This window comes from Euleptes europaea, chromosome 10, assembly GCF_029931775.1.
Source record: "Euleptes europaea isolate rEulEur1 chromosome 10, rEulEur1.hap1, whole genome shotgun sequence".
NCBI lineage: Eukaryota > Metazoa > Chordata > Lepidosauria > Squamata > Sphaerodactylidae > Euleptes > Euleptes europaea.
Window position 1 is genome coordinate 69,782,353 of NC_079321.1, and position 21,913 is coordinate 69,804,265.

A 21,913-nucleotide genomic window follows, 5' to 3' on the forward strand; every position below is an offset into this window, starting at 1 on the left:
CACAACGGGCAGTAAAAGGGTGTCTCTCTGGTCACTCACCCTGTCCGGGACTGGATTGGAGTCATTTGAGGTAGCCTTCCGTGCCGATACTTTCACAGAAGGCTCTCCCCGTTTTTTGCCGGCGACGAGTCCCTGGACTAACAGCGCTGATCGTGGTTGCACAAAGTAGGCACCGGGTCTGCGTGTAAGGCGGCCGCCCTGTGTCAGCAGGTCGTCCCCTCCGTACTCCTCTGCTTCGGGATCCAAGCCGGGGTAGATCTACGTCCCTGGGGCATTCTGGTCCCGGGCAAATCCGTCGATCCGTTGGGGCAACTCGCTACGAAGTGGCCCATCTTGCCGCACTTTAAACAGGCTCCCTCCTTAAAGTGGTGCGCTTTCTCCTCGGAGAATCCCCCGCGGCTCTTCCCCTCCCGCTGAGGTTCCCGCGGTGGCTCCCTTGAAGGGGGCTCGGGAGGACTCTTTTGCCGAGCGATCTTTAGAGAACTGGAGCGTCTGTTTACGGGTCTCCACCTGGGCGGCCTGTCTGATCCACTCGTCGATCATCTCTGGGTCTCCCAGGGTTAAACAGCTGTCCAACACTTCCCAATGCAGTCCTTCGCGGAAGTGTTGAACATTGGTGGCTTCGCTCCACTCTCGGATTTTGCAGGAGAGGGACTGGAACTCCTGGGCATATTCTATGACAGAGCGGGCCCCCTGCCTCAGCCAATGCAAGGCAATCTTGGCCTTCTCCCCCCTGTGAGGATCTTCAAAACGGCGTTGCAAAGCCGACATAAACACACTCAATGATTTCAGGATTCCGGGCTCGGTCTCTGTCACCGTCACCGCCCATTCCACCGCCTCCTTCTCCAGCAAGCTGATCACATACCGGACCCGGGCTTCTTCTGAAGGGAAAGTCTCTCCTTGATCCTTCATGAAGCCGGACAACTGGAGTACGAAGTGGGGCAGCTGGGCACAGGACCCGTCAAAAGACACCTTCAGGTCCCAGGCTGCAGGTCGCCTGGGTGGGATGGGTGGTGGTGATCTTGCGCTGACTGGTGTTTGAAGGTCTCTCACTGCTCCCAACACTGCTGCCATGTCTCTGGAGAGCTCGCAGTTGCTCCTGAAGATCCCGGTTCTGCAGGGTTAGTGCCTGGTTCTGTCCACGCAGCAGGGCTTCCTCTTCCCTGGTACCAAGGGCTGGGGTCCCCGGGGCATGGATGGTCGAGGGGCCGTCCCACCGGTCGGTCGTCAGCCATTATCGGCTCCGCTCCTCTCCCTCTCCGTATAGGGCGATAAGCGGTCCTCGATGAAAATTGCCGAGGTCGGGTGCCGTCGCTGGCTGTCTGTCGCCCCCCATCCTGTCTCGCAGCTCGGGCTGGGCAAGCAAGGGGAAACCACTCCGGCGTTTCGGGGGAACTAGCGAACTCGGCCGGGTGCTGTCCCAGAGTTGCTTCTCCCCGGTTCTCCCCACACCAGTACTTCTGGTGGAGGTCTTCATCCATTAAGAACGGGTTAGTGGATCGTCCGGACATCCTACTCCTTAACTATTTACTAGTACAAAAATAATAATAAAGAGGGATTCTAGCCTACTGTGAGACTCCAGCACCTCGTTGCATTTCTCTCATAAGGAACTTTACTCCAGACATAATCGCGTGTTAAATGTTTTATTTAAGAAAGCCAGCGAGTTCAGGGGGTCCATTGAGACATAAGGCTAGAATGCAGACATGGGGAAACACCAGTACATTTAAAGGATACATACAATAGGATTGATTAGTTTCAGGACATAATACAATAGGGCCGAGTTGAGGCAGAGTTGTCTTCATGACTTAGGTATAAGGAAACAATACAGAAGGTAACAGCCGGTAACTACTCACAGGAAAAACCATACATGAAACTAATGTGTGAAATAGCTAGGTGATTGCCAGGGCTCCCAGGCATTGTTCCGCGGGACCTGGTAACTCAGTAACGATTAGCCGGGCAGGTCTCCATTGAGGTGTAGATGCCGGGGGGGATGGGCAGAGGCTGAAAGCCAGGAAGCCTTAGCTGACAATTGTTAAACATTAACTTTGGAACATATCTGTTGAACAGTTAAACTTATTTAATTCTTTTGTGACTTTTTCACAATGAATGCTCTTCTCCAGTTAATCTATGTAATATATACCGAGGATTTTGGTTTCTTCTTTTTAGATTTTGAAATTTTGATGGATGTAAGGACTTAAAAGACTTACGTTATTATGGAGTAATTGGTGAGGGTTTTTTTGAGTTGTTTTTTAATTACTAAAATCTTGCTTTTACTCAACTTTCATTTGATTTTTGTACATCAGACCTCCTTGCTCTGCAAATCTGCCATCCATGCTGGAGTGATTGCGGATGAGTTGGGTGGCCAGATAAGTGTGATTCAACAGAAAGGAGCGAGTCGGTATCAAGGAATTCTGGCCAATGGAATCCTGTCACAGGAGTATGTATTGTGTGTGTTTATCTTTTAATTATGTGTAGGCAAAAAAAAAGACCTCAGTACTCCACCACACTACAAAGAACAGGTGGGGCTTTTGCTTTTCCAGCTGAGTGGACTATTCGACACTGTCAGGATATCTCCACTCCTTATTTGTCTTGAGGGAGTGGTGATAGGACTTATCCAGAGCGTAGTATGAGCCAAGGTGCATCAAGGGACGGCTGAGCCCTGCTTTTCATCACAAGCCTCCTCCTTGGACCATGAGGCTGGGCGGCACTTGTACCTCAAGATGCTGTTGCCCCTTGTCATTCAAGTAGCTTTTGGATAAGTTGCCCCCGTTTGTAGTTGTGGAGGCACCATGTGCTTCTTCTTAGAATATTGGCTAACTTGCTCAGCAGAGAGGCTGATTAAGGCTCTTGGGGAGATATTCTACCCATAAACACTTCTATTAAGCATTCTTCAGAAAACCACGTAGATGGTTGTTTTTATACTGGCAGCCCATTGCTGAGCTCTGGGGCCAAAAGAGCTCAGGAAGCATGCAAGTGGCCCCGCTGGTGTCCACACCGCTTGCACCAGCGTCTGGGCCACTTGCGCCGCTGAGAGAGGCAGGGATGCTGGCATTGGGACGCTCATGCTGGACTTCCTGCACTGGCGCAGTAGCGCAGCACTGATATGCTGGCTTGGCCTCCCACTGGTGGCCTGCCAGCGCAAATCCCCATGCCAGCATTCCTGGGGGCAGAGCTGCCAGTAGGCAGCTTCTTGACCCCTTTCAGACCGGGAAAGTCCCCTCTGACAACACCATTTTAAGTGGGGAAAATGCCCCATTTCCCCCCCCCCCAAAAAAAATTTTTTTTAAGGCTTTTTTAAGCCTTTTGGTGGCCAGGGAATGGCTTTGGAGGCGCCACGGTGGTGCCTGGGCCACACCGTCCCTGGCCACCGAAAAACTCTGGAATGAGCTTTAATTCTGGCTCTAAAGATGTTTTGTTTTGAGTGCTTTTTGCCCTTCGTTGTGCAGATTTTGGTTCCAACAGAAATAGCAAAAAGAGCATGTTTGATCCCATACTTGCTAACACACAAGTTGTGCCAGGTTTACACTGTAATAGAGTGAAAATAAAGATCCAGAAGAATGAAAGAACTAATGTAGTGCCTTTCACTGACCACTTGCCCACCCAGTGCAGGGGTGCGCTTCCTTTGTAAAATTTCTTGAGACACAAAAAGGCCAGTTGCCAGTGCCCTGTAAATAGTGGCACTGCCTGATGTGTAATTTATAGAAATTGAATGTTCGCTAATTGCTGTAACAAAGATTGAAATTGATTGCAGTGAAAGCTGCTGCTTGTGGGCACTGAGCCCTTGAAGGTCTGTACTGGAATCGGATGACAGCAAGATGAATTGTTTGCTTAGAGGTGGTTCAGCCCTGACCTTGACGTTGGCTTAATTTTCAGCATATTCAGATTGCTGTTAACTGTGGCATCAGTGTGCAAACCTTACATGCTTGACTTACATGCAGTGTGTGATACGTGCTCAACTTTCATGAACCCAGAGCCACTCTGTTTTACATGCATCCACTCAACTGATTATTTAAAGTATTTCCATTAGGGACTGATACCGTCCTCAAAATTAATTTAATTTAAACAATCACAATACTATTAAAGCCGATAATATACTAACATTATACAAGATGCAACTCAACCCCCTTCGTATAGAAATCCATAGTAAAAAGCAGTGCAGGCAAAGACCTATTGAAACTGATGAGAGAGTTGAGCACTTTTTTTTTAAATTATCCTGTTCTTCCTTTGGAAGCTCAGAGCATGTTACTTGGATGGGGAACAGCAGCAGTTGCCCAGCCAAGCACTGATTCATACCTCTTTAGTTTCTCCCACTGCTATAGGTTCATTTACTCCCGTACTGAATAAATGGGACTTACAATTAGGAAGGTGCACAAAGAAAATGATAAGCTCCCTTTAAATTTTTTCATTGTTACACTTGTTCATATTCTTCTATTGTGTATTCATTTCCACTGGTTTTTGGTCTAACAGTTTCCCCCTCCCATCTGAATAAACAGATCCCACACTACTCTGACTTGTTCAGTCCTGAACTAAAAAAACCTTGGCTTTCCCCCCTGCCCTGCTTGACTGCTGCTACGCTGATTCAGATCTTGTAGATTTGTTCCTCACTGCTCATCTCTCAGAGAGCTAAAAGTTCTTCATTGCAAGTCTCTTACATCACCTCTGATTTGTTCCTGCTTTTTGTTGGGTGTGAATGCTTGCCTCTGTTCTTCCCAGCTTGCCTTCTACCAGTAATACTTTCCCTCTCTTTCCACTGGAGGCATGCTGCCTATTGGGGGGGGGGAGGAGGAGAAAGGGGGATGTAATAGCCTTCCTCCTCCCCCTGCATTCAGAAAGTAAAAGCAAAATGTTTGTGCCTTAGCAGGCAGATGCAGGAGCAGAAAACTGAATGGGATCTACTTCTGCTCTTTTAGATCAAGAAAGCTCTCTCTAAGCTAGTTGGAGACTGCACAATTGGTGGAAAATGGCAGTGCTTTATGCAGAAATACGTAAGGGGATACGTAAGGGGATGATTCATTTTGGTGGGAGCATCTGCTGCGTCTCGTAGCTGCTTGTTGGTTAATCTGCTAAATCTCTTTTCTGCCCTATCCTTGTGTAGCTGTGAAGGGTGGACAGTGAAGTACCAGAAGAGCCATCATTTCTAGGGATTACCAGTTGTCATTATTTGGCAATGGGGTTTAGTGTATAAAAGAATAGAGGGAACTTGGTTTGAATTTTGATTAATTTGCATCTCTACTTAAAACTTCAATTTATATAATGGAAGTAGAATTGAACCCATGACTAAAGGCTTCTATTGAAATTTTTTGAGGATGTTCTTCAAAGTTTGCTGATAATTGCAGTCTTTAACCAATGTTTTTTTCTTGGAAGAAAAACATTCTAACTTGTAGTCATTAGCTAAATAGAAACTTAGAGAGACACAAGATCATAGCTAAAAGCTTTTCTATTTTTTTAAAAAATATTTTACTTCATTTATAGCCTGCCTTCCCAATGGGGTTACATTGTTTCCTCTCATCTGTTTTATCTGCACAACAATCCTATGAGGTAGTTTAGGCTGAGTGTGAGAGACTGGCCCAAGCTCACCCAGCAAGCTTCCATGGCAGGGTGGGGATTCCCAAACCTGGGTCTCCCAGATCCTAGTCTGTCTGACACTGTAACCACTATACAATGCTAGCTCAAAGCATCTGTTTTTCTAAAAGTCTTCCCAGCCCATTATGAAATAAGAGTTCATTATAAACAACTGCAGGTTTCAGTATATTTCCAGTATTGTTATCAAGAAAAATCAATAAAGATATGTTTTGCTGTGATACAGAAAGCAGCATCAGTACCCTGACGCGGAATGCGTAGGATTTGAATGGGCTGCCGTTGGCATCCTTACCCTCAACTCTGGCACCAGGTTCTCTGGCTGTAGTGAGAACAGCTCTGAAATGCTAACATAACATTATTTCCTCACATACTGCAGATGTAGTGATTGTACGTCAGGGGCAGCAAGTTTGAAGATCAATTAAGTAGACTTAAGTAGTTTAATCATAAAATGGACTTACTTATCTTTGAGAGTAAGTAATCCAAACTATAACTGCTCTTCTTTTCCTTTACAGTGGCTCTCTGTCAGAGAAGCGATTCATTTTTACCTCAAATGGTAAGAAATGTTCTTTTTTTTCATACATTAAAGTCCAATCCAGAAAACCTTGTTCATATAAGCCCTATTAAAAGAAGAAAAGACAAGCCAAATACTGTATATATTTTTTATTTTTATTACTGTATATTTTTTATTTTAGAGGTAATTCTGCTGAGTTTTACAGAATTCATTGTTGAGTAAGTGTTCCTACGTGTTCACTGCTAAGATTTCTTCTGTGCTCCTCAGCCCCTTGCGATAACAATGCAGCACTTGCTTTACCTCCTAAATTATCTTGATTACATATTTCTTGTTGGTATTTGAAGTGCATATGGAAATATATGCTCAGCCAAATAATATATGTTGCCTTTAGAATAAATTGCAACAGTGGTCTATTTGGATCAGTGGTTATGAAACTTGCTGTCTTTGTGGAGCCTTTCCATAACTGCCTACCTACTGAGCAGCCTCAATGTGTTGAAACCTCTCAGCATTGCATTGCTCTTCAGTCATAGTCTGGGGGATGCTTTCAGTTGTATAGGCCTGTTGAGCCTTGCTGTTCCTCACATAAGCAGATACTGACTAATAGAAGCATTTCAGGAGAAAATCTGTAAATAGTGCAAAAATGATATTCATAGTTGTCACTACTGATCTTCTTGTTGAGGAACATCTGGTAGCTTTTGGAGGAATCCCAAGATTTATAGGAACAGGCTAAAAGTTGCTCATTACTGTCAATCCAGCTTAGTAATTGGTTCTGTAAGGTTCAACTTGGTATGCTTTGTCCTCCGCTGAAGTGGGGATTTGAACATTATATCCCCAGAGAGTCTAACTTTGGGCACACCAAAATGATTTGTGTGGTTTCTGCCCGTGAATCCTGATTCAGCAAAGTAACCAATTGCGTCATCACATCAGCACCATGTGTTCTGTACTTGGAGATTGTTTCTTCTCCCCTGCCACATAGCTAGCATTAGTTTTAGGTGTTTTGAGGAAGCTCTTTAAGATGGGCAAGAATAATGTTCAGAAGCATGTATTCTGCATTTGGGGTAGAGTGATGTCTAGGCTGATATTCATAGGTCAGTGAGAAGAGCACTGGAACTTTACAGGAACTGGTAAATATGTGATATAGGCTTCACATCCCTCTCTGGCTGCCACAGAAGCTTTCCTCAGTTGTGTTGCTTGCTTCTTCTGCTGCCCTTGCATGTGTGCAGGATCAGTGTTTTTGAAGGAGTCTTTGCACATGCAGAAGTACTAGCAGCAAGAGGAAGCAGGCTTCACAGTGGAAGAAACCCTCTGCAGTGGCTGGAGAGAAACACGAAGGGAATGATGTCATAGGATCCAGGTCACTGAATTTAATGAGCAGTTGTTGAATGTAATTAATTCTGCTATACTGATGCCCTTATTTACTGGGTTAGATCCTACATGTCTGCAGAAGCTGCTGGCTGGGCAGACCTTTCTCGCAGCACTCCCAGGGGTCTGCTGGGGGAAGAGGAAGGCAAGAGATTGACTGCACCAGTTCTTTCCATCGGGGATGCATGGGATCCAACACACAGTTTTGCTGTTAGCTAATAAAGCATTTGTCATGGCAAACAATCCTTCCTCCATTTTGAATATTAAGGTTGCAATAAATCGCTGAACTTAGAAGGAGGAGGGGCTTCCAACAGCCTAATTACTGCATCGTCATCCTGGGATGAAACCAACGAAATTGGGGAGTTGGTTCGGTGGTCTCCAGATAAGGCTTGGCTCAAACTTCAAGGGCCATCCTGGGCAGCAAACCAGAGCAACCACCGACAGTGGCTGGAAATTGACCTGGGAGAGAGGAAAAGAATAACAGGTCAGTTGTCTACCGAACAGTGTTCTTTCTCCACATTAGATGTGAATGCAGTATATTCTCGCTAAGTATTTGTTTTGGTCGTGATTTAACATTTACAACAAGTTCCCTTACAAGTTCTCCTGTTAATTAGGCCTGACACTGGTGGCTCACAGACTGTGACTCAGCCACTGGGGGTTGCAGCAGCACACGCTGTGAGGTCTGCAGCCTCAGCACCTAAAGCCAGACAACCACTTCTGTCCTCAGCAAAGCTAGTCTGTTTCCTGAGGGGCAGGACACCCCCATAGGTTGCTGTGGCGGGTGCAGCATCCAGACAGGCCTAAATGTTTTGTGGGTGAATCCTTTCTTCCACAAGACAGCCACGCCTCCTAGTGAAGCCCGCTAGGATGTTGGTCACAGCAACTGGAGTGCCTCAGTCTGATCTGAGAGACTGCCCCCCCATCCCATAGCCAAGGAGTGTGAAGGGGGCAGCTTCACGCCCTGACAACTGGGTAGGTCCCCAGCCTCAGTGTGAGAAGACCATCTCTCTTGCTGTTCCCATGAAGAACAGCAGCCCCTGAAGCAGGTAGATTGCTGCTGAGAGAAAAGAGAAAGAAAGAGGAAAAGGCATTTCTCCCCTTCCCGATGATTGAGGAAAGAAGGGGTTGCAGAGAGACGGGCAGGGATGGAAGCAGTCAGGGAGACTAGGAAGGCCCCTTGTGCCTTTCTGAAAGGGGTTGTGTGTGTATATAAATGTGTGTGTATTGCTGTTTATTACACAAAGTATTGCTGTTTATTAAAGAAAAAATTGTACAGTATTTAACTGATGTGAAAATCTTGTTTTTTTATATATATGGGTGGTGGTGTTATGGAGTTAAATTACAAATGGGTGCCACAGTGTAAATTTAGAAGTGGGTCCCACTTCAAAAAGTTTGAGAACTGCTGCCTTGCAGGCATTTTGTGCAGGGCTTAAAAGCCACCGTGAGCTCTTTAGAGGAAAGGTTGGATGTAAATGTAAGACAAGATTAAAGTTTTAGTGGCTTTTTGGAGATCCCTCAGTAATGGGGAACATGAGTCAACAGATTTGGGAGTCTTAGTGGACCACAAACTGAACATGAGTCAACAGTGTGATATGGCGGCTAAGAAGGCCAATGCAATTCTGGGCTGCATCAATAAGAGTATTGTGTCTAGATCAAAGGAAGTAATACTACCACTGTATTCTGCATTGGTCAGACCTCACTTGGAATACTGTGTCCAGTTTTGGGCTCCACAATTTAAGAAGGATGTTGACAAGTTGGAGTGTGTCCAGAGGAGTGCGACCAGAATGGTCAAAGGTCTGGAATCTATGCCCTATGAGGAGAGACTTAGGGAGTTAGGTTTGTTTAGTTTGGAGTAGAGAAGGTTGAGGGGAGAATATTTCAAATAAATATTTGAAGGGATGTCATGTTGATGAGGGAACTAGCTTGTTCTCTGTTACTCCAGAGACTAGAACACAGAGTAATGGATTTAAACTAATAGAAAAGCGATTCCACCTAAACATTAGGAAGAACTTCCTGACGGTGAGGGCTGTTCGACGGTGGAATGCCCTTCCTCGGGTGGGGTGGTGGAGTCCCCATCTTTGGAGGTCTTTAAGCAGAGGCTAGATGGCCATCTGTCAGGAGTGCTTTGATTGTGGGATCCTGCATGGCGGGGGGAGGGTTGGGGTCACTGGGGATGTGGGGGGAGGTAGTTGTTAATTTCCTGAATTGTGCAGGGGGTTGGACTAGATGACCCTGGTGGTCCCTTCCAACTATGATTCTATGATTCTAATGTCTTGCATGTCACTGCAGCTAAAATCCATAGAACCCTAAGAGAATGATTAAAAACTGGACCCCCGCCTTCACTAACAGGACAATTTGAAATACAAAACTAGGCCTTTAAGCCAAATTCTTTATACACTCATGGCAACAGGTTAAGGTGCAATATGTCTTTTCAGTAACTGAATAACGTAATGATTGATTGTCTGATAAGCTGCAAAAAGATGAATTAGGGCTGGTTATGAACAGGAACCTGCTAAGTCTCCATGGTAACGAAGAAAGAAATTCCCTGTACCTATTTCTTGTGTTTTTGGAGTTAGGTCTATGATTGTAGCTTTTTAAAGATTCCCTTATAAAAAACCTGTAATGTCCTGAATCCAGTTGATCTATTGGATTGTTAATCAAACTTTTTTTTCTCTTCAAATATTCTTACCTGGTGTACTTCCCTTCTCTAATTGTGTACCATATTGCAGGAACTCTTGGAATTAATTGTTTTGGATGAGAGACAATCATTGTTGCACTAAATTAACAAAATGTCTGACATTATGCTAGAATTTGTAAGATAATCCAAATAGAGGATGCACAACCCTGTGCTGGAAAACATTCTGGAGCCCCCACAGAATCCATAAATTGTACATTTGCTTCTATTTGCATATAAGGCAACCCCACACAAATACAACCCGCACACACATACTTACTGAAAACTGCTTACCTTCTTCTGTCCTGCCTCTGAATTATTAATGGCTGGGGACTAAGTTATGTACCATGGGTTGGATCTAGTGCAAAATTTCAACTTGTGCTAGAGCTCTTGCACAAGCAGAAACACAATAAAATGGCCATGGTAGCCACTTGCACTAAGTCAAATTTATTGTATCCCCAGTTTTGTTTCTGCTTGAGCAGGTTCTTAGTGCATTCAGTTTCTGGGCACTCTTATATATAGGAAGGACAGTACTAGTATTGTGCAAGCAGAACTGTGCTGAATGAATTCATGTTTCCACTTGCCCAATGCTGGATCCAAGCCCAAGGTTTGTGATCATCAGTATATCTAATTCTCAGCATGGCCAAATCTATGGATATTTAAATCCAGAGATTGGAGCCATGAACAGACAAGACAGATATTCCTACACACCTGAAAAACACCCCAGTTTTGCAATTTTAAAAAAATCTAAAAAGGGGGGATAACTCCTCCAAATAGAAAGCACCTGTAGCTTTAAGGGAAGCAAAATTCAGTGGCCATTTTTAGACAACCACAGCAATATTGCCAGCCTTCAGATTTTGATTTCTGTCAGTAATAGGCAGGAAGAGGGGTCAGAGTCCTTTCCAGGGCAGTTTTGTCTTTGATGGAGGATTCTTCAGGGCCAGCCCTGACAGTGACTACCAGGATTTGCTGTCCTGGACTTGCATGACTCACCCAGGACTGGCAGCATGGTACTGCTCAGTGTCAGCCACCCTGTGAAAACCAGTGTAGTGCTTACAGCTTCAGAGTAGGATCTGGGAGACCCAAATTGGAATTGCCACTCTGCGACGGAAGCTCTCATTTTCAGCCTAACTTACCTCACAGTATGGTTGTGAGGATAAAACGGAGGAGAGATTAGAATTATGAAGTTCTTTGAGTCCCCGTTATGGAGAAAGGCAGGGGTATGAATGAAACAATTGAAGGTGGGGAGCAGGCAAAAGTAGATAGGTCGGTGGTTGGGACGGAGAGAAAGAAAAGTTGAGGCTATGGGGATTGGCAAGAGGAGGGAAAGAGGAGGTAGCGGGGGAGGGGAAAATGAGATGCCATCACAAGTCCTTCCAGGTCCCCTGCTTGTTCTGTTCCAAGGTTCAGGAGGCAGGTGTCTGCATTGCAGAAGTTCCCAGATAATTAACAAGAAGCCCTGTTTCTTATCTGAGAGGAAGCTGTGGTTAAGTGAAGTTGAATCATACTTCATACAGAAGTTGAGTTTGCTGCTCAAAGAGTGACTTTCAGACATTCAAAAGTGGGGGGTGGACACCTCGCAGAAACTACAATTGACTGTGGCTCCCTAGTATTTGTTCATTATATGTTTGGAGAACATGTCTGCCCTTCACATTTTTCAGTCTCAACCTAGCACAATCATGCTCGATGCTGTTGAAATCAGTGGCTTTAAACCTGTTTAGATCACATCCCAACAGAATTATATTGTCTAGGCAGTGGGACTCCTTTCTTGGATGTCTAACAGCTAACCAATGCTTAGGACTGGGGTGCAAATCTATTTAAATACTAAGTAATTTGGTTTATATGCTGTATAGATTGTGCTCTCTATTTCCTGTTTTCAGTAAAAAGGATTTTTATCTATTACTTGCATGTAAACGCAATTATTGTAGGCCTCAGCCGGCATATCATACAGGATTCCCATCACCTGTTATAGGAGAAGGTACTCCACAAACACAGAAGTACTTTCTCCATTCATTGTTGACAATGTTAACCCTGCATTTGCTCAAGGCAGTGTGATGGTGAATGTGATGTCGCATGAAGCTAAGGTTTTCAAGGTTTTCAAGTAGGGATATCTTTTAACTCTGTTCCAGAGAATAACTGAATCCTGTTTTGAAGAGGAAAATTGTGCTAGAATGCTTAGTAACCAACAAATGCAAACAGGTTTTTATTTTCTCTTTTATTATAAGGTATTAGAACTACAGGTTCTACGATGCTTAATTTTAACTTCTACGTTAAGACGTTTGTTGTGAACTATAAAAATAACTCAAAATGGAGGACTTACAAAGGAATTCTAAGCAGTGAAGAAAAGGTAACGGGGAGAAGCTTCTTGTTTTTCTTTTAGCCCTTCAGTATTACTTTACGTCTGTCTTTTGCACATTACAGTTTTTGGGTTTATGCTGGGTAATCTGCCCGTTGTAACTGAGAAGGCCTTAAAACTTCAGTTGCACTGTTGTTGCAGTACATTGGAACATAGAAACCTTGGTAAGAAAGCTGGAGACGCCTCTTCACTGCAGGAAGCTGGATAAGCATTTCCCCAGATAAGAGATGATTTAGGCTAGACTAAGCTAAGTAGCCGGCTCAAGGTCGACTCAGCCTTCCATCCTTCCGAGGTCAGTCAAATGAGGACCCAGCTTGCTGGGGTTAAAGGGGAGATGACTGGGGAAGGCACTGGCAAACCACCCTGCCTAGGAAACGTCGGGATGTGACGTCACCCCATGGGTCAGGAATGACCCGGTGCTTGCACAGGGGACCTTTACCTAAGCTAAGTATGACTATACAGGGATGGGGTGGGTCTCAAATGATAAAGGACCTAACATTCTCTTTGCTCACTGCTCTCTTCATTGGACCAGAAAAGGTGTCAGAGTTGGGAAAACTTTAGCTGTCAGTCTGGACCAATCGCTTTTCAGTTAAATTAAACCTGGAGGCTATTAGTGGAATCAGAGTATTCTTGGGGAGATGAGACATGCTGCCCACAGCCTACAGTTTGGGGGCAATGAGTGTTTATCCAGGTAAGCAACATGTATGCAGGATGACATTGGGAACACATCCTAAGCCAAAGGTCAGAGCTACTTATTACCATGGACTTTACATTGTTTGTTAAATTTCCATGAATGTAACATGTACCAAACTACTGCTCAGTCTAGCACTTTTCGTCATCACATTCTCAAATCTATTTCTTAAGGATTATAAACTTTTGTTTCTTTGAAATCTGCAACCTCAGTTTTATCAACCTTGGGACCTAAAGCGCTTGAACCATTTATTTACCTACAATGAGAATTTGAGGAGCTCAAGGTTAATCATTTACAAAGCTATTTGTTTTCAACTTCATTCAGAAGAAAACTTATTTTTGCCCTTTAGCATAGTATGCTGCATTAAGAATTATTTCCCCAAGTGCAAATCTCCCATGTGTCTTCCTGTGTCATACAGTTTCAATTGAATCCAGAGTCTTTTCACTCAGCTTCTTTTGATGTATGTGCAATATAGTTATTTTAAAATGTCACTTCATGTATTTGTATAAATAAAATAATGTTAGGCCTTCTGTCAAAACTTTCATAGGCATTTTTTGTAACATAATGCAGATTCTGGTTGTGTTTACATCCACCCTCTTATTATGAATTGACTGCAAAAATTGCTGAATAGCCACCTCTGAACTTTCTTTACTCACAGCATGTAGGTTAGCCATACAGCATGGGAAGGAAGGGTATAAATAGCCAAGCTTGGGCTGCCTCCATTGTCTTACTGCCATGAACATTTCCCTCCCCCTTTCCCCCACCTTGGGGAAAAGGGGGTGTTGAGGCCTCCATACTACCACCTGCAGATCCTTGGAGGCACCATTTTATTTGTTTGTTCGATTGATTTATAGGCTGCCCTTTCCTGGCTGAGGCCAAGCTCGGAGTGGCTAACATTCTAAAAACAGTTAAACATCTTTCACATAACTACATAAGTAACCATAAAATCCCAGGGCATATGCAAACATATACAAACACTAATGCAGTTGCAAAAATAACTACATCCTTAATTGACAATGTAACATAACACAGCAGCACAACATTCAGATGGAGAAAACGGGTGAGGGAGAGGCCAGCTAGATGGAATAATGATGGAATACTGTCACTGTCCTCAACGTATGACTGGTGAAACAGCTCAGCTTTGCAGGCCCTGCAGAACTGTTTTAAATCCAGCAGGGCCCAAATCTCGCTGGGCATAGCATTCCACCAGGCTGGTGCCAGAGCTGAGAAGGCCCTGGCCTTGATTGAGGACAGCTGGATGGTTTGCATATTATATGTATATCTCTTTAGTGTGTCATATTTTTGATTAGTTGCGCTAAATATGTGTAAGTTAAATACACTTTTGATCTTTTTTTTCAGGTATTCGAAGCCAACTCTAATCATAGAGACATCGTCAGGAATAATTTCTTTCCTCCTATAGTGGCCCGGTATGTGAGGATCGTTCCACAGAGCTGGCACAAAAAAATAGCTCTTAAGGTGGAATTGATTGGTTGCCGCATAACACAAGGTAAAACAGCTTTTTACAAAAGACAATTAATAGGTTGTAGGACTTGTGTGTCCCAAAAATGTGTTTAGGCTTAATATATTTCATCTTCTGTTTTACAGTTAATGGCTCGCTCATAAATCCACTCTGGCAAAGACCAAGTCAAAGCCCAGGCATTTCAGTTAGGAGAAAAGGTCAAAGTATTACAGAACCCATACCTTCAGCAGAAACCAATTTAGGTAATATAATAGTCTTCATTTTGACCATGTGCCTATACTTTTTTAATGATAACTAAGGAGGAAGTCATAGCACAACTTTGGGGTGGAGGAGAGCCTTTAAATATGGGTACACTGGTTGGTTTTTTACATCATCGTACCTACTCTGCAGAAGAATTTGAAGAGAATTGGCGAACTAACTGAAAAGGAGAACATTTCAAAATTCCTAAATATTAAAGTCGGTTTTTAAATGCCTGAAAATAAGTTGTGACCAATATGTGTTTTCGATAAATTGCTTTAGCCATGTTATGTGGACAAACCATATTTCTGAGGGAAGGGGGTTCCATAATTTAGGATTCCCTCAAGTCCCTGCCAACCAAACCTCTGCAATGGTAGGTTCCAACAGCGAGGTCCTGCTTGGATTATCTCAGAACCAAGGCAGGTTCACATGAGTGGAGGCAGTCCACTAAGTTTACCTCTGTAGAGGACTTGTGACAAACTTGTTTCTTTTTGCAATGAAATAAAGCCCATTTATTCGCAAGAGTGGTCGGTCTGACCTTCCTAAGCTCTCTGTATATTGTTACAATGGTCATAAGTATGTATACATATAGTCCATTTCTCAAAGTGGTGTTGTCCATATATTATTTGTGTTTTTTTGTTTTTTACTTTTAAGGATGGAAACTTGCTGCCATCATAGTTCCAGTACTGGTGGTGCTTTTCCTGTTCCTGATATCTGGAGTCTGTATCTGTGCTGCTATACAAAAGTATGTCACCTTTATTTTTCATTTTTCAGAGTTGGGGAACATAATATATATTTTCCACTTGGGCTTTTGGACATATACAGCCTCTTCATTAGCTGCTTTTGGTTCAAGAATAATTGGCAGCTCAGGGAGACCATTCCATTCTGTTATCATCATTATGGTTCCCTTCATAATTTGGTAGCACAATGGGAAAGTAACTTAAACCTGGATTTGTATCCAGGATTCTCGCCCATTTGTGGTTTTATTCCCAGCTTTTCTAACTAAGCTACCTCTGGTAGCAAAACTAGCAAAATACAGTGCCTGAAACCCTGGACTGATTCTTGGTATGCCAATTAAGGCTTACAATTACTACCTGAAATAAACTACTGCATTCAGTCTAAATCCCCTCACCCTTTTTCTTCATTATAGGAGAGAAAAAGGAGTTAATTATTGCTCATGTGACACCAGGAAAAAAGGTTGGTGTAAAATTGTCATGTCTAGCTATGTAGCACGATGGCCAGAGAATAAAATGTCATGTCCTGTTTGCAGAAGCCCTTAATTATGTAATAATTGCTTATGGGGTGCAGTGGGTGTTACCCCTCCGTTGAAGTGGTATCGTCAGCCTAAACCTGCAGCCATTGTGCAGTATCTTTCCATATATAAGGTGAAGAAATCTGCAGAATACACAAAATACTGCCAGTAGCAATTTATGTGTTTATTTTAAGAATGTCTAGCCTCCTTGATCCTTTGAATCCTTGTGGCTGAATCTGTGTGTAGTAAGTACATAGTTGAATATATACCTGCGGGGGCGGGGGAGCAGTGAGAACTAATCTCATGGGGAAAGTAATGTTGTGGAAAATCTTCCTCCAAGGATATTTGGACAGGTTATTTTGTGCATTAGCTGTCTTCATAGAATCATGTAGTTAGAAAGTACCACCAGGGTCATCTAGTCCAACCCCCTGCACATTGAAGGAAATTCACAGCTACCTCCCCCCACACATACCCCAGTGATCTCTACTCCATGCCCAGAAGATGGCAAAAAAAAAAAAACAACAACAACCCTCCAGGATCCCTCGGCAATCTGGCCTGGAGAAAAATTGCTTCCTGACTCCAAAGTGGCGATCTGCATTACCCTGGGCATGTAAGAAAGGGCCACAAAAGCCAGGTACTGACACAACCCTTCCTGCCCTCCCTCTCATGATCTGCCTATGTAAACAGAACTTAGACTTGTTCTCCTCTCTCATGAATCTACTTTCAAAAGACGCTCAGCAAATCCAGATTCACCATTAGTGCCAAAATCTCAGCGGCAGGCTGACGTTGAGGAGGACTGTTCCAAAGAGGGCTAAATGAAAAACAAAAAAACTCAAACCCTTTACTTAAAAAAAAAAAAAATCTCCTCAAGATATCCTTGAAGCTAAATGCATTCAAATATGTATACCTGCACAGGTACCTTGAACATTTAAGCTGATATTAGCTACTTGGTAGGATCCTAAACATATTTAGCAGTAGTTCCACTGAAAGCTATGGGATTTGGGATTGTTGAGTTTAGAATTGCTGTGTCAGCAACATTTAAGTAAATAAAAATATTAGCACTTTTATACTATTTGTTTTACATATTTTTTTCTAGAGAACAAAAATAAAACAGCTTATGTCTAGTTAACTTTTTTCTCTGGAAGCATAAATCTTATTTTAATAGGTTCTGCCTTCTCACTTGTGTGCTTATTCCTTTTACAAAAGGCCCAATGTTAGATTTTTCTCTCTTTTTTTTTTCATTTTAAAGTTGTTGGGACTTGAACTTTTGGTTGCTCTCCTAGGTTGGTGGAAACAAATCAAACAACCCTTTGTCAGACATCAGTCTACTGAATTCACCATCAGTTATAATAATGAGAAGGATACGCCACAAAAGCTAGATCTGGTCACGAGAGACTTGGCAGGTAACTCACTCTTGTAAAACATTATGTAGAAATGTGATTGGGTGAGAAATGTATCTGTCCATATCAGTAACTCATGAAAGTGAGCTACATGGTCCAGTGAAATTAAGGCATAACAATATGCTTAGAGAGCTTTTTTCAGATTGGACTGTAAGCACACAAAGGGAATTTTCCTCTCCTTTGACTGGCAGAATAGATTAACATGGTAAGATAAATGCTGTATCTCACAACTTAACTCCCTGCTTCCTTTTTGTTTAAACTGCTACCGATCGTATAGGAGCAGTTAAACATCCCACATACAATCATAGATGGTATTTTTCAAAGGTAACTGTGACAACAATGACCAAGCTTAAATGTGGAGTTAAAATGGACAGCTTTGATGGGATATATTATCAAATCAATTTGGGCATTTGTCTGAGTAATGTTATTACTATCTTACCTTGCTTATGAGTAGTGGTTTGAGAGAGAGCTGCTGAGATGACCTTCTGTCCAGCTAGAAACCCCCTTGGAGGCCTCTGCAGGTTGGCTTCTTGAATCAGCCTAAACATCATGGTCCAAAAAATGAAAATGACCTGCAATTATGATGTGTTAGCGTAGGGAGTTCCAGAGGCTGAGTGATGGATGTAGCGGGCATGGGTTTTTTTTCTTGAACTCTGTCATATTTCTTGGGACTTGGGCTGAGTTAGAGAGGCTTTAAACTTTCTTTGCAGACAGATGGGTGAGAAGGCAAGTAAACTGTCCTTTCTCTTCTTGTGCTGCTTTAGAAAAATCAAAGCAGAGTTCTCTATCCCCATGTACTTCAGATAGTGGGATCCCACATACATCTTCACATGGCAACTTCTGAGGTTCTAAGAGTAGGGGAGAAGCTTATCTTATTAACCTTTTCTCTCCACCTTATTTATATGTCTGAATTGGTTTTCAGAAGTGTTCTTTTCCAAAAACACTAATTTGATCATTCTTGTCACACATTTATTTTAAGGGGAGGGGTTCTGATATTTCTTACACATCAATTTGCCGGTAAACTTTGAAGAAGAATACTTACTGTAGTTCATTTCTGATTCCATGTAGTGATAGTGAATGGGTGGCTATTTGCCTGTTTTCCCTCACAAGTCATAGAATTCGGAGCATTCCACCAGGACAATAATAAAGCATGTTGCTGAAAGCTTAAGAATATTTCGGCCTGAGCCATTAGTCGGCCTGAATTAAGTTGGTCATTGGCTACCTATATTCAGCCTGAACAGACTTTCAGAACTGCCTCTTTTCCTTCTAGATTACCAACAGCCTCTCATGATAGGAACTGGGACAGTAACCCGGAAGGGATCCACTTTCAAACCAATGGACACAGAGGATGAGAAGAAAGGTAGCACAGACATTGGGAACTATTACCTCTACCCACATAGAACTAACCGCCATGATTATGCATTGCCTCTGACAAATCAGGAGCCTGAATACGCTACTCCTATTATAGAGCGGCACATTGGAAGAGAGAATGCTTTGCCTTCTGAAACCTGCTACAACATTCCTGCTGTTCCTTCTGCTCAAAAACATTCTCTTACTGCAGGCAGTTTCTCTGCCTCATGCACGGCTGATGCTGGGAATAGAGATTACCAAATGCCACAAAGTCAAAAGGATTATGATAAGCCAAAAATCAATAATACTTTAACCACAATAGACTATGATACTAGCTATCAAAACCCCCAAGCTAGTTCCTTGGCAAGTGAGGGCTATTCAACACCCAGATACTGCTTAACACCAGTAAATCAAACTGCAGTGACAGCTCTCCTGTAATCTACAATCCAAGGAGAGAGTTTGTGTCCCTGTAGTCTGGACTCTGAAATGGACAACTTACAGTGATGCATATGTTGCTTTTGTACAAGAATATTGAGGTGAAGGTGAGTGTGCTGTTCATGCCAGCTTTCACCATCAAAAGCCTTTGCAGTGATATTGGTGCTCTGTTCTAATATGTGCAATTACTACATACTTTTTTAATTTAAGAAAAATAACTTAAAGACTTTTACAACCTGTTTTTATTATGTGTTTGAGTTTTGTAATGAGAGCAATTGACCATAGCAGTGAGTATTCTCAGTTAATGGAACAAATATTGTGTCGGAGCAAAAAGGTTCCATTTAGCTCATGGCGGAGCCTTCCCCTAGTGTAAGGAACCTTCTGTAGCTGGAACCCACCCACTTTTTCTGGAGAAAGAGTTCCTGGCACCTGTGGAAGACTCTGTGTGTCGTCGATCCCACTGTACCTGAGTACTGTGCTAGTTCCACACTGCAACCCTAAGCCTCCATCCTAGGAAAAGTGAGTGTTTCGAAATCAGTGTGCAGAACTGTGTGTGCTTGGGACTTTAAAAGTAAAATTCTGTGCCCTGGCTATCCAAATTCTCTACCAAAAAAACCTGAATCAACAGTTCACAGGAGACAGTATTATCTTGGCATTACTTATACTGACTTTATTGATAATGGGAAAGGGCAAGGCACTGAATTTCTACCCATAACTTTGGAAGGCACCATAGCTCAACAGTGAACTTCATGTTTTGTGGTCCACTCCTTTCAATTATCTGCATCTCTCATTTAAAAAGATTTCACATCGAGTTGGAAAAAGCCACAGTAGAGCTACCCAGTCAGCACAGACAGTCCTGGGTTAAAAGTCCCCTAAGGTCACGTATCCTCATCAGTGCGGGAAAATTGTCATTGCTTCTGTTGTAGTCACAGAATATTTAAGACAGTCCTACACTAATTTACCCCCATCAGAAGAATCTACAGTGACTACAGGTAAGCATGCTTGCGATCACAACGTTAATGCGTTGGGGTGTGGACTGGCTAATGTCAAAAAACGAAGTGCAATGGAAATATATGCCAGTCTGAACCTTGCACCCTGCAAGACGTGTCTCAGATCAGGTAGAAATGCGTACCACACACTGGAAGAATCCTAAATACCCATGTTCTAGACTTCACTACCACCACCAAAACCGCCTGATTCAGGAGAAGGAGCACACCAGAACTCAACACACATGAATGGTGCCAAATATGCAGCGTTCTTCCCTCGTTCCTTCCATGTATTTAGTAATGTAGCAAACTGCAGCTTTTTATGACCCTGCTTAGCTTCTGAGATCTCATGTGATCTGGCTAGCCTGGGCTATCCAGGTCAGGGCAATAAATCCTCAAACAATTATTACTGTTCATTTGATAACTTTAAAAAATGTTCAGAAGGCATTGCAGAATAAAGGAGGAAAGGACATAAAGTTTGTCATAATCTGGAAGGATCAGTAAGATATAGATCAGGATACCTTGCATGGAAAAGGGAATTTAATCTTTCTCCCTAAGGAGATGGGAGCCAGGACTTTGGTTGGAGGAAGAAATTCTGTTTAGCTTGTTCCCAAAGAAAGAGAAGATATAATTCCTGTGTGGCCACAGGGAGAGGTTGCCAAGCTCAGAGACCTAATCAAGAAAGTTTGTGCTTGGCAAAGCCAAGGGTGCATAGCTGTGACACACTTGCCACAGACAAACGCTGTGCTTTGCTTGTCAAGTCAACTGATAGGGAGCAAGCCAAACCTGCTTCTGTTCTGTTCCAAGACATAAGCCTCAAGAAGCAAGCAAGTGCCAGGAAACCCATCGACGGATACCACGGTGCCTTCAGGCACTACTTTGGGAACCGCTGGTGTACATTATCAAGTACGCCCATTTTCAGCAGTCAGGGTGTGTCTTATGATATACTGCCTTTTTCTTGTGAAACCCTTGAACAGAAAACCGGTGTAAAGCATAAACAGAAGGATTACACCTGGGCCCTTACATGCAAAATCGGTGCTCTGTCGATGCATTATGGCTGCTGCCTTCTTGCAACTTCATTACATTGGGATCCTGTCTCTCCCCCCACCCCAGGTAGACTGGATTGGAAAGTCTTTGGTTAAATGCAATTACAAGATGTTCAGTCGTAATGATACCTCTGCTCCCTCTATGGAGTGTAAATCATATTACAATTGCATTGTCATGGCTGGGGTTATGCCACAGCTTTTCTTTGCAGTGGGATAGATCAGACCAGGGGCCCAGCATCCTGTTTCCCACAGTGGCCATGCTGCTGGGAAATGTACAGTCAGGGGAGGAAAACTACAGCTTACCCTTGCTATTAAAATGGAGGCATCTCGCACTCAGGCCCTCTTCCCCTGTCATTCTAGTGCTGTTCATACAACTGGCAGCTCCTCCCTCTTGCATGCTTTTGTCAGAAATGAACAGCTTGCCTGTCCTTTGGCTCCTATTGATTAAAATAGGAACCGTGAAACTACATGATTAATTACAGAAGGAATATTCCACCAGATCAAAAAGGGTAAGCATCTTAGACTATTGTCAGATTTCAGCCAAATCTAAACC

General features: G+C 43.1%; 1 protein-coding gene across 1 annotated transcript in view; it reads left to right on the plus strand.

Moving 5' to 3' along the window:
- Positions 1-19,573, plus strand: part of DCBLD1 (discoidin, CUB and LCCL domain containing 1) — a 41,704-nt gene extending 22,131 nt beyond the window's left edge. The window contains exons 6-14 of the mRNA XM_056856218.1: positions 2,304-2,437; positions 6,093-6,133; positions 7,722-7,937; positions 12,353-12,474; positions 14,534-14,681; positions 15,546-15,636; positions 16,042-16,088; positions 17,427-17,546; positions 18,814-19,573. Coding sequence (XP_056712196.1) covers positions 2,304-2,437; positions 6,093-6,133; positions 7,722-7,937; positions 12,353-12,474; positions 14,534-14,681; positions 15,546-15,636; positions 16,042-16,088; positions 17,427-17,546; positions 18,814-19,331 — 1,437 coding nt within the window. The 3' untranslated portion in view covers positions 19,332-19,573. The remainder of the gene's footprint in view (positions 1-2,303; positions 2,438-6,092; positions 6,134-7,721; positions 7,938-12,352; positions 12,475-14,533; positions 14,682-15,545; positions 15,637-16,041; positions 16,089-17,426; positions 17,547-18,813) is intronic.
- The last annotated feature ends 2,340 nt before the right edge of the window (positions 19,574-21,913 follow it).